The sequence below is a fragment of the Tiliqua scincoides genome, chromosome 2, assembly GCF_035046505.1.
Source record: "Tiliqua scincoides isolate rTilSci1 chromosome 2, rTilSci1.hap2, whole genome shotgun sequence".
NCBI classification, from domain to species: domain Eukaryota; kingdom Metazoa; phylum Chordata; class Lepidosauria; order Squamata; family Scincidae; genus Tiliqua; species Tiliqua scincoides.
This window is the reverse complement of record NC_089822.1, coordinates 15,541,983-15,554,635: the sequence shown is the minus strand read 5'-3', so window position 1 is coordinate 15,554,635 and position 12,653 is coordinate 15,541,983. Positions and strand designations below refer to the sequence as shown.

Here is a 12,653-nt window from a genome sequence, read left to right as displayed (position 1 = left end):
TCAACAGATGTAACATGGAGATGCAGTGATGGGGAACACCACACACACACACACACACACACACACACACGCCATCATTCTGTCTGGCATGCAGTTGTTAAAGGCACAAACAATGCATTCCAGCAGAACTATGACAAATGTGACTCTTCCCGTCAGTGCATCTCCATAGGATGAGGGCAGCATGATGGCTACGGAAAAGTATCAGTTTGGAAGGATCATTCATAAGATTCTCTCAGCCTGGGGTGCCATTCTTTTCAGTCATTCTGAAATTTCTTTAGTTTGCTCAACTATTCATTGATGAGCAGCAAAGCAATATCTAAAGGGTTCCTGCATTTTATGTGTTGCACAGGCAAGCTCCAAAGACACTGGTTCTTTGTATGCAGCAATTCACCACCGTCTTATTGCATTGAGAAACTTCACTGAGCAAGAATGTGCCACAAGCCAGATGGAGCCAGAGACAGATGCTCAACCACCCAGTTGTGACAGTGATGATGAAGAGAATGAAAAAATGGCTCATGTGAGCAATCGCAGATCAGGTAATCAGAGCTCGCTCAAACCACCTGGTGTTCTTTGCATGACAGTTCTGCAAATCCTGAATTTGCTGCATTCAGGAGCTATCTGCACATGAGGATGGCTTTGCTGCAAAAGTTGCACAGCCTTGCTGCTGCTATTTACCGCCTTATTTTGTAAACCTGGCTAGGTGCCTACATTTTCAGAAAAGAGAGAATCATGCAGTCTCTAAATAACTTTTTTATAAAACATAAAATGAAAGGTAAGGATTTCTCCAGCTCCAGGCCTTTATTGTTCTGTCGATTTGCTCTGTCCTGCATGTCACTGTTCTCACATTCAGGTTGAATTTATAGAAGTTCAATAATTTTTGTTAGAAAGGAGATATTTCACTCTGGTTTTTTTCATTGCATTCTGCTAGAAATTCCACATCCAATGGTATCTAACATGATGTTATTATTCCTAATCACCAAGATTTTAGTGCGTCACCCCCCTTGTGCGTCACCCCCTTGCGCGTCCCACACCACCTGCACCTCCCTAGCAATGCTATTGCCTGCCTGAAGTCTTATGTCGCTCTCCAGTCTTGGCTTCTTCTTCAATTTTCTTGGATCAACCATTTGAGAGCAACTTTGATTCTTCAGCTCTGTGTCTGGTTCTCCCTCACATGGGTTACCACAAGGAAAACAAGTGGTTTATGAAAATTATTTTGCCAAAGCAGATCACACTAGCTGGATGGTTACCACTGGACTCTCTTCCTAGCTCTCGGATTCAGACTAGGTGTCATTATGTGTGGCTGCCATCATGTACGGCTGTCTCATGTCTCCTGTTCCTCATTTGCTCATAATGTTTGATAATACAAAAGTTGTCAGACAGCAATGTGTGAATTTTTCCATCATCCCTCCACTTTGACTGCCACATGTGAGGAAGGGAAATTCAGAACATGGTGGTGTCATGTCTCATGTTTTGTATTGATGGCTATTACTGGGGAAAGACAGAGAGGGAAAGATCTGAAGTTTTTGTTTATGTGGCAGCTCCTTGTCAACCTTAATATTGGCCTTCACAGTGATGATGATACTTTTTTTGCTTTTTTTTTGTTCCTATGGTTCTTAAACATTTAAGTTCATGTGAGCTACATGTTTATGCTTGAGCTGTGATCCTAAATTACCTTCAAATGAGGCAAAATGAGGCATTAACAAGCACAAAAGGTGTCTTGTAGCGGAGAAACACTTTTATATAGCATATGGTTTTGGTGGTAGGGTAGTGAAGAACCAGGACTAGGTACCGTATTAGGAACTTTTCTTCAAGAGGAGACTAGCTTTTGAAAGGCTAAAATGCAATGTTTATAATCTCACTAATAAGGGGAATGTCTTATTTGGTTACTGTTTCTTTTGGTTTAACACAATGTTACAAATTCACCATTTCACTCTGAGCACAGATAACTTTTCCATTGCCATGTTTTAGAAAGCCAGGAAATCTACCAAGTGGTCTGGCTGCCAGCTGATTGCTAGTTCGTTTAGTTCACACTATACTTTCTAGTGGACATCTTCCATCGAAATTTAAAAAAGCTAAAGTAATATCAGTTCTGAAACCCGGTAAACCGCAAGACAGAGTAGACAGTTATCGCCCAATTGCCCTTCTGAGCTCAAGCTACAAACTTTTGGAGAAATTAATCATAAACAGAATTGGCCCTATAATAGATGAACACCTGCCTGTAGAGCAAGTTGGCTTTCGACAAAATCGTAGCTGTGTTGACCAGGTGCTGAGCTTAACAAGCTACATTGAGGCTGGCTTTCAACAAGGTTTAAAAACCACAGTTGTATTTATTGACCTAACTGCAGCATATGACACCGTGTGGAGGGAGGGACTGCTGTAAAAACTGTGTCACATCATCCCCTGTAAAAAACTGTTTCAATTAGTCAACAATATGCTAAGTGACAGATCTTTCCAGATCATAATGGGGGACAATGCAAGCAAGGTAAGAAGGCTAAACAACGGCCTCCCACAAGGCTCTGTAATGGCACCCATGCTATTTAGCCTGTACATCTCAGACTTGCCAGTAACAAGGGGACGTAAATTTGAATATGCTAACGACCTGGCTCTAGCAGTGCAGGGAAAAGACATGGAGGTGTTGGATGGCCTCCTCTCAGAAGACCTTAAGGTCCTGGGAAAATATTTTGCTGACTGGAGGTTAATACCCAGTATCAGCAAAACAGTGACTACATGCTTCCACCTTAATAATAAACTAGCTAATACAGCCCTGAAGGTCTATCTAAATAACAATCTACTCCCTTACAATCCCCATCCAAAATATCTTGGAGTAACTTTGGGCCGGACTCTCTCTTATAAGCCACACCTTGAGAACACGGCCGCAAAAATCAATACCAGGAACAACATACTCCAGAAATTAACAGGAACAAGATGGGGAGCTTCAGCCACTACTCTCAGAACATCAGCATTAGGATTGAACTACTCCGCAGCAGAATAGTGTGCTCCAATATGGCTTAACAGCTGTCATGTTAGCAAGATTGATGCCAGATTAAATGAAACCATGAGGATCATAAGCAGCTGTATGAGACCCATTCCTATCTGTTGGCTCCCTGTTTTGAGCCACCTAGCACCACCAGCCCTATGGAGACAAGAGTGAAAGAATACAGAAAAATCACCAACAACCCACTTTTACCAGTGCATGCCGATCTTCCTCATGTATCAATTGATAGGCTCAAATCCAGGAAACCTTCTCTGGCACTCACACAACATCTGCACAACAATTTTAACATCAATGCCCAATGGAAAGCTCAATGGGTAGTTGAACGCCCAGAAATGCGTAGATATATAGATGATCCTATACTTAAGGTGCCAAGTTTCGACTTACCTCATCAGCACTGGAAAACTTTGAATAGGATCCGTACCCTACATGGTGTTTGTCAGGACTCAATGTTTAAATGGGGGCTAGTATCTACCCCTCAGTGTGATTGTGGGTTCTCCCACCAAAGCATGTACCACATCGTGTCTGGCTGCAAACTGAGGGCGTATACTGGCCCATGGTCTGACTTTTTCAAAGAAGGTAACTCTGTCCTTGAATGGCTGCATGAACTGGACATTGACATTTGATCTAGTCTAACTGATGTACAAGTCCATGTATTATATGCCATACACTAAATAAATAAAAACAGATAACTTGGGCTTAAGACACGGGTTGACAACCTGCAGCCCACAGGCTTCATCTGGCCCTTGCAGAACATGGCTTGGGAGGTAAGCCCACTATATCACTTCTGGGAGCTCAGCAACCCATATATTCTGTGATGTTGTGATCACTGGCCCCTTTGCTGAGAAGGTTGCAAACCTTTATCTTAAGAGGACACAGCTTGACTGTAATGAATCAGAGAAAGTTAACAATTCAAAGTGTGTATTCCTTAGCTTTTACTTTGACTTGTTACACCAAGGCCCAAATCATAACCAACTTTTCAGCACTGGCATAGCTGTGCCAATGGGATGTTCGCTGCATCTTGCAGTTGAGTGGCACTCACAGAGGCATCCTCAAAGGAAGGGAACATTTATTCCCTTACCTTGGAGCTGCATTTCCCTTATGTCAGTGCTGGAAAGTGGGTCAGGACTGCACCCTGAGATTATCAGTATTCCTTAAGCATTATAACTTCCCTGGGAATATTGATCTGGCAAAACCTCAGTCTGCCCTACATACTACTATCCCCTTAATAGACTGTTATAGGATATGATTTTCTTTACTTAAATTACTCCTACACTAGCCTGCACTTATATGCAGGGACAAACCAGCCTGACAACAGCGAGTCTGACTCTGGTTTTCATGGAGCTCTCCCACTCTTCACGCCATTCCTCCTTAATGCTAACCACCAACTATCTCAGATTCAGTTTTCACACCAATTCTTACTGCACCTAATGTGTAGATTTTGCATGGTGTGGAATGTCCAATAAACAAACATGGGGGAAAGATTAAGAACTGTTTATTCCAGGCCTGAGGAGAAGGGTGGCAGAGGGCAAAATCCCCAGACCCTGGGCTTCCACGGAGTCTGGCCATGACAAAACAAGCTAAACAGTAGAAAACAAATGTATTACAAAAAAAATTTGCATTCCTCAATCTCAACCTATCCAGGACTGTGCTTCCATTACAGCTTTAATCCACGCTCAATGCACTTCTGTTTTCCTAAATGCATTTAGGAAAGAAGGGGTCCAATCAGCCATCTTGCTCTGAGGCCGATGCCAGCTCTCAGTGGCCCTGAATGTGTATCTCTGTGGGTCACTCTTAAGCCCTGTGCATTTCATCCCTGGGTGCAAGGCAATTGAATTAAACATTCTGGACAGGCGGGATATTGCTCTGTCTGTCATGAAAGGTCTCAGCTCAAGGCCAACTGTGCATTCTTATTGTGGTGTGGGAGCAGTTTCCATTCAGTCTGATGCTGTATCATGCCAGTAAGAAAAAGTACCCAGGTTTGGTGAACGATGTAGTTTATGGTGCATGTGTGGGAAGGAAACACCGTATTGGCCCAAACTCTTTACAGATGTTATTAGCAGTTGCATGGAAGTAGAAAGGGTAGAACACGTGCTTTGCATGTGGAGAGTCCCACGTTCTATCTGTGACATCTCCAGTTGAAAGGATCCTAAGTAGCAGGACTAGGAAAGACCTCTGCCTAAGAGGTCTGGAGAACTGCTTCCTATCAGCTGATAGGATAAGACAGCTTCAAACAACCACATAGTAGTGGTTTCCATGCTGCGGCAATAATGTATGAATGGGGGCAGTGTAAAAAGCAGAGAACTGGAGGAAGAAACTGGAAGAGAATGGGGAAAGTACAGGACTATGCAGTTCCTGCACAACCTCTGCACACTATGTGCTGTTTTTTGAACAAGAAAAAGAAGCCTAAGGGACCTGAGATATATTTACTATGTCTGTGTCCTATGGACACTTTCTTGGGAGTAAGCCCTACTGAATGCAGCGAAGATCTGCTCCAAAATAAATATGCATAGGATTGTAGGGTAACATTGCTCATGTAAGACAAGCACAAAACAACATGTGCCAAGTAGGTTGGAGAATGGAGCACTAGTTTCAAATTGTAAAAATGCCGTGAGCTCACACATTCCAGCACCCCATCTCAAATAACATCTGCTTCAATCAGCATTCATACAGAACATTTAGCAAAAACAATAATTCTGACAACTCAGAATTCTGACAACATACAGAACATTTAGCAAAAACAATAATTCTGACAACTCCATGTGACTTTCCAGAGGAAGATCATAAAAAGCTACAAAACTGTTGTGTAAGCAACTGTTTACACAGTTGAAGGTAGCATCCAATCTGAGTAAGAGTGCCAGTTTGCAAGTTAAGCAATCGTGTTGACTAGCGAAGGACTCTGACACAAATTTGGTAAAAACAGCTAAAGGTCAGGGAGCAATGATAACTGAGCTCACAGTCCATGGAGAACATCCATGCTGTGAGACAAATTCCATTCATTATGATGGACCTCTCAGTGACGTATGTGCACTGACTTATTTGGTGCACTAGTAAGAGTGGAGTGATATACTATGGTATGCATTCTGATTCACTTTCAAGTTATGAGAGAAAAAACAAGGATGTTTCAAAACAAGCAAAATATTTAATGCTATGCTAGGGTAGCCAACATTTTATGAACAGAGGTTCTGTGACAATCCGAAATAATCTGATTAAACTTTCCCCATCTTCATGTACCAAGAAAAGTATCCTCAGTTAATTCTGCCCATTATTCATTTGTTAAGATTTAGACCTCCTATCTAGAAAAGGAGTTGGTAACTAGAAAAGAAGTTGGTAACCCAATGCTACCCTTGCATTTTTACACAGATTTAGGATGCAATCCTATCCTGCACTGGAACAGGCAAGCCAGGAGGCTTGCGCTGTATCCAGGCAGGATAGTGGCCATAAGCAGCTCAGTCAGAGGTAAGGGGAAACATTTCCCCTTCTCTCCGGGTAAGGGCTGCTGGTCCCAATGGATCTCCTTGGACTTGCACCACCTCTTGAGGTGGCACAAGTCTCAGGAGAGCAGAGTGGCTTGAAGCTGCTCCATTCTCCCTTTGAACAGAGGTTGGATCCAGCGTAAGTGCTGGATCCCAGCCCCGCCTCCTGCTCCCCACCCAGCCCTGGAGCCGCCCACCGCCGTCCCTCCCCCAGCCAAGGAATACCTCCCCCTGCCTCCCCCAGCCTACCTTTCTTCATTGCGTTGGCCCAGCTGGGCTGACACAACTTGCAAGAAGGAAGCCAGTGCGGAGACTTGTGGTGGCCTATGCAGGCCGGCACTTCTTTGAGCGCAGGCATGGCTTCCTCCTGAGGAGGGGCAAGGGACTTGCGCCAGCCCAAATATATCTGGATTGCACCCTGGTCTGGATGCACCTGGTCTGGATTGCACCCTTAGTGTCAGGGCAAATCTACATAACTCCGATTTAATTCATGATGTATGCCTTTATTAATTTGGGAAAATCATGCTTAACATGCACATTGGGAAAAATTGATGAGATTGAGCCATTCTCTTCAGCTCTGAGTGGCAGCAAAAGCAACAAAGAGCTTTGCTGCACCTTAAAGATAACCAGAGGTATTGTGGCATAAACTTTTGTGAATTATAGCCCATGTCAGTGTTTCTCAAACTGTGGGTCAGGACCCACTAGGTGAGTCGCGAGCCAATTTCAGGTGGGTCCCCGTTCATTTCAATATTTTATTTTTAATCTGTTGGATGATGCTCCCGTGGTATGTGACTGCATTTGGGGAAATGTTACAGACCTGTACTTTTAACAAGCTACTATGTATATTCTTTTAACAATGTTAGTCAATGGGACTTACTCCTGGGTAAGTGTGGGTAGGATTGCAGCCTAGGATTGTTAAAATGTTCCTGCTTGATGATGTCACTTCTGGTCATGACATCACGTCTGGTGGGTCCTGACAGATTCTCATCCTAAAAAGTGGGTCCCAGTGCTAAATGTATGAGAACCATTGGCCCATGTCATTGGATTATAGCCCATGTCATGTATGTTTCCCTTGGAAGACTCACATATATGAGTACAGAAGAAACAACCTGTAAACAGTGGAACCCAAAATCCACAAAATGCAAGAGGTACAATCTGCAACATCAATATAAAGCTCACACGTACACAATATGAACACAGTGACCATCCACAGCTGCTGTGGTAACATTTTCCTAGCTTTGCTGTACTAATTCAACATCTGTAGTAGGGGACAAAGTCATAGTCATGATGGCATCCTAAACAAATAGAATCGTAGTCATTGGAGTCTTTCTTTGGCATTCTTTTGTTTAAGAATTGTGATTTTCAGTTCAGCTACAGTTCCATTCAGTTCCATCTGGAAAATGGAGATGTTTTCCACTGGTTCCTGAATTCTTCCATTTTTGATGACAGATTTGGGTTTATTCTTTTGCAACCTATGTAGGAAGACTGTTGATAGATGATGGCATACATAACGTTGAAGGATAAGCAGGTGAGGTCTGTGGATCTTGCCTGGAAAGGGGGATAAAATATGGAATGCACCAGCACTGCCAATCCCAAGCCCAATCTGCTCCCTCCCTTCCCTCCCCCACCCCATTACACCCCTCTGCCCCTCCCCCTCCCCTCTGCTGCCCAATATGGACCTTGCCGGGTCTGGTGAATGTTGTCCCACTGGCTCTTGTGGGAAAGTACAGGCCTTCCTGCCAATGCAACTATCCTCTGTGTTGTCAGAACATGCTTACCGGCTGTTTGTGATGGTGCACACCAGCAGAGCAGCTGCTCCACCGGCATAAGGGGATTATAGGATTGTGCTGTATCTCTGCTGCAGCCTGCATCAGAATTATCACTAATATTCCTATAACTCTAATATTAACAGTTGCTTTCATTTACAAGTTTCAAAGTGCAAAGTACAAAAATCCATCCAACAGCAGTGCAGTAGCCCTGTGACTGAGTGCCTAACTCTATGCACAACATGTGAATGCATGTATCTGAATCTTACCAGCTTCTCTTTGTGACCAGGAAAAAAAAGTCATTAGGTTTAATTATGTGAATTCAGACACCGTATGTCTTGCAGAATGCTAATGTTCATTCTGTGAATTAACCAGTGGCTTTGCATTCTCTTTCAGAGCATTCTCAGTGGATCCGCAGACAGCCTGTGGTCTGTTCATGACAATTGACTACCTCTGATCCAAGCTCAAAGAATAGAAAACCTTGTTGAAATACTTTGCGTGTTCTCATGGCATCAGCAATGAGATTATATACATTTTTGCTACGACTATGGGACAAAGATTAATTTTTCAAGGTTGACTAGTATTTAAGAATACATGAAAGATGCACTTTAAGGGTCCCAGACATAATTCCTTCACTCGAAAAAGAATTTGAAAACAGCCCTTTCAGAAAACTTTTTTTTAAAGTGCCAGGTTTTGGAATGAATTGGCTTTAAGGAAAATTTTGAAGGAAAGGAAAATCTTAGTCCATTCATTCATCATATTGATGGAACTCATTTATATATGAATTACTGCACATAATTTCTACATAGATTTATCCACACAATTGCTGTCCATAAAAATCTACCTAATAGCCACTTTGGTCATGGTTGTTATAAATGTTTTGTTAATGTAAAAGCCTAATCTTCAGCAACTGATATTTCCACACAAATTCTTTGTGCACTGTAGCTTTTTTTAGGTCACCATCTCATCCAACAACAATCTAGATGTAGAAACAGATGATTGCAGGTCAGTAAACTATACAGATTCACAAAACCCTGCTTTGTACACGTCTCTGTGGGAAACACTGCATTTTGCAACCCACAAATACACGCAGCATGCCTTGTCCCATAGAGGTCCCCCATTGCTTTTGCCCTGGGCATCCATCAATGGGGATAGCAGTCTATTTTGACTGGGGCCAAATATCTAGATATTCAGTACATTGAAATGTTATTTAAATATTATTTTCCTCTGTAAAATAAACTGTGTTATTGTATAGTAATATGCTACTAGTCTGATTCTGCTTTAATGCAGACTAAAGTGAGCACTGGGTTATGTCTCAGGCTTTCAAGTCAGCAGGTAACAAGCCAGTAATAACAGCAAATGTGTTTTGTTAGTCTTTTTGCCTGCATTAAATATGTAATTATGTAGACAGTTATATATTTTTAATGTGCAAAGGGGTGCACCAAAAATCTTTCTGAAAACTTTGCTTTACGCATGTGAGCTATCCTACTGCCAAAGGTAATAGTTTTATTATTAACTACATGCAAACTTAAAAGCTAATATCTTGTTTGCTAAGAATATAACTCTCAGTCAAGCACACACAAAAGTCCAAAGAGTACAGTGTGTCCAAAGCTACCAACTGATACTAATAATTCCATGAGCAACTATATTTTAGAAGAAAAAAGTGTGGGGCTTAGGATAATAGTCTCTAATGGGACCTATCATTTACTAATGTGGTCTGCCTGCCATGTGTTGCCTATTTTTTAAAATCTGGAATTATTTGTTCCAACTGTTACTAAGAAAATTTCTCATGAGTAAAGTGCTTTTCTTAAGATCATTCATCCTAACAACTCTCCACCTGGGATAGGGGCATGTTTGTGGCATTTTTCATATAAAGAATTGAGGCTGATCCACAACCCTTTTACCTCTTGACAGTCAGTCCCATAAAAATCAGTTGTGCCTTTTGGGGAGAAAGTGGGCTGTGGCTGGAGTCTGGGTTTGTTTGAGACTCAAACTGGATTTGTTCGAGTTCCTGGACAAGACCTCATCTCAGCAAGAGTGTGTTGTTTCTGTGCCATATTTGTTGTCCTTACTCCATCCTCTTTGTTGGTCTCCCTTGTCCAAGACAGGCAATTTCTCTTGGACTCTTGTACATAATGGACATGCCTGTATTTGCCTTGGAGGTGTTGTGCCTCTTCCTCTGCTGCTGTTAAGAGATATTGGAGAAGGCTGATGGTAGGCTGTGCTGCATCCACGAGCATTCTGAAAGCCTTCTGAGGCCTCTGGAGTACTATTAAACAGTATTTCCTGTTTCTGGAAAACCAGAAGTACTGTTTAACAATGCTCTGGAAGCCTCAGAAGCCTTTGGGAGCACCCATAGATGTCACGTGATGCTCCTTATGGCTGGTAAGTTTCCTCTCGGAGAGGCTCCTCTTGGGGGGGCAGTATGTTGCAATCCTGTGCTGCAGGGTGGCACAGGGGCCAGGTCCACTAATGAGTTGGAGGGAGGTGGCAGTGGCAGACTCAGGATGAAATGCACTCTGAATCCACCACCTCCTCAGACCCCTCACAATCTGCTGCTGATGCAAAGCACATCGGTTGGCTCCATTGATGGACTCCAACTTCTGCCCTACCTTACCAGGTATTGGCAGAATTTGTGAATCTAAAAAAAATAGACTGGTTCAAGTTTATCAAGTCATTCTATAAACATGCTGGGTTGGAACCATGCTCATTTCACTAGACCAGTGGCTCTCAAACTTTTTAACACCAGGACCCACTTTTTAGAATGACAATCTGTCAGAACCCACTAGAAGTGATGTCATTTACCTGAATGTGATGTCATGGCCAGAAGTGACATCATTTAGGCTTCAAGCCTAAGCTGCAATCAGCCAAAGGTTCCAATACACAACACACTTGTGCTGTTATTTTGCATAGCTCTGAATCAAATATTCCAGATCAGAAGTCAAAGCAGAACAAACTTGGATCCTTCTCCAACCAAACAACCCTTTCCCTTTTCCATCATCCCATCTTCCCACCTAATCAGGGCTAAGCACCCGTGCCTCTATCCCACGGCGAGCCTGCCCTGCCCAGCAGCTCTGTACCTTGTATTTTCAACTGTCTTTTCAATGGCGGCGAAGCTAGGTGTTACACGACCCACCTGAAATTGGCTTGTGACCCATAGTTTGAGAAATGCTGCGCCAGACTATTGGAACAATTCATCTCACTTTTGATATATAATTGCTAAAGTATTAATAATCCACCTGCAACAGCTTAGAACAGCAATCTCAAAACTGGAGACCACTATGTCCAGAAAAAGCCCTTCCTGTCCCAACCATTCTGCTGCGTTGCTGCTTATTTTCCTAACCGATTGCTGCATAGGCATGCTCTGGGCAGTCTTGTCTATTGTTCAGCATCCCAGCAGGATGTCCCAGACACGACTGCCCAGAGCATCCATGTGTGGCAATTGGCTGGGAAAATGAGTGACAATGAGGTGGAAAGGTAAGCACCACTCACAGGGGGAGGGCTTTTCCCAAATCCCAGATCTGGCCAGGGTTTGGAGAGCCCTGGCTTAGAGAGATTTATAAAGTGTCTGAAAAGTGCTTTCACACTGAGTCACAGTGTCTGCATCAAATTAAACCTTCAAAGAGACACACATTACATAATGTGTAAGAAAAATTATGAGGACAGTTTCCAAACAGCAATAACAAGGACCATCAAGTTCTAGGTGTTTTTAGACACAAGCATAGTTTTGTGCTTAGCCAAAAAGTAACACCTGCAGGAAGAATGGTTGGTTAAAGATGAACCTTGGCAAGATGGAAGTGCTGCTGTTAAGCTTCTACTCATGTTCTATGATAAACTGTTAAGGCAGTCCACAGCTTTGGAATCAGTGTACATGGCCATGGAAGTTGAAATAGCAACAGCAAAGACTGTCACTATAACTTGACCAGATTATATTGTAGAGTTCCTTCCTTGAATTTATCCACTATATTTGGCAGGTGACTTCCAGACCTATTTTTGAACAATCCCTATAAAAGTGGAAAACCATATGCCACGTAATAAGCTTCAACTGCTTACAAAGCATAGCAGCCAACCTATTTAGCAAAAGGTCATAGTAAGAATGTTGTCCCATAGAGTCTCTTTGCACTGTTCACCTCACCTTGTCCTCCCAGTCCAATTCAGGGTGTGTAACTCAGCAGTTAAAGGCATTTCTGCTTAAAAGCAAAAGGGACCAAATGTGTACACCTGGAGGCTGGGCAAAAATGGGTTAAGGCCTGCAATAGATCAAGAATCTGGACATGTTGCACATTTCCTCTCCTTTAATGTATGATACACTAACCCACAGACACATTTTATTTATGCAAATAATAAAATGGGTAACAAATATTGGGAAGGTGCATAATGATGAGATATGTCTCTTTATAAGAACCAGAGTATGGCACT

The 12,653-nt window shown here is 42.6% G+C and overlaps 1 protein-coding gene across 1 annotated transcript in view; it reads left to right on the top strand.

Moving 5' to 3' along the window:
• Positions 1 to 12,156, top strand: part of RANBP3L (RAN binding protein 3 like) — a 56,022-nt gene extending 43,866 nt beyond the window's left edge. The window contains exons 14-16 of the mRNA XM_066618185.1: positions 350 to 536; positions 11,624 to 11,711; positions 12,078 to 12,156. Coding sequence (XP_066474282.1) covers positions 350 to 536; positions 11,624 to 11,711; positions 12,078 to 12,156 — 354 coding nt within the window. The remainder of the gene's footprint in view (positions 1 to 349; positions 537 to 11,623; positions 11,712 to 12,077) is intronic.
• Positions 12,157 to 12,653: the final 497 nt, after the last annotated feature.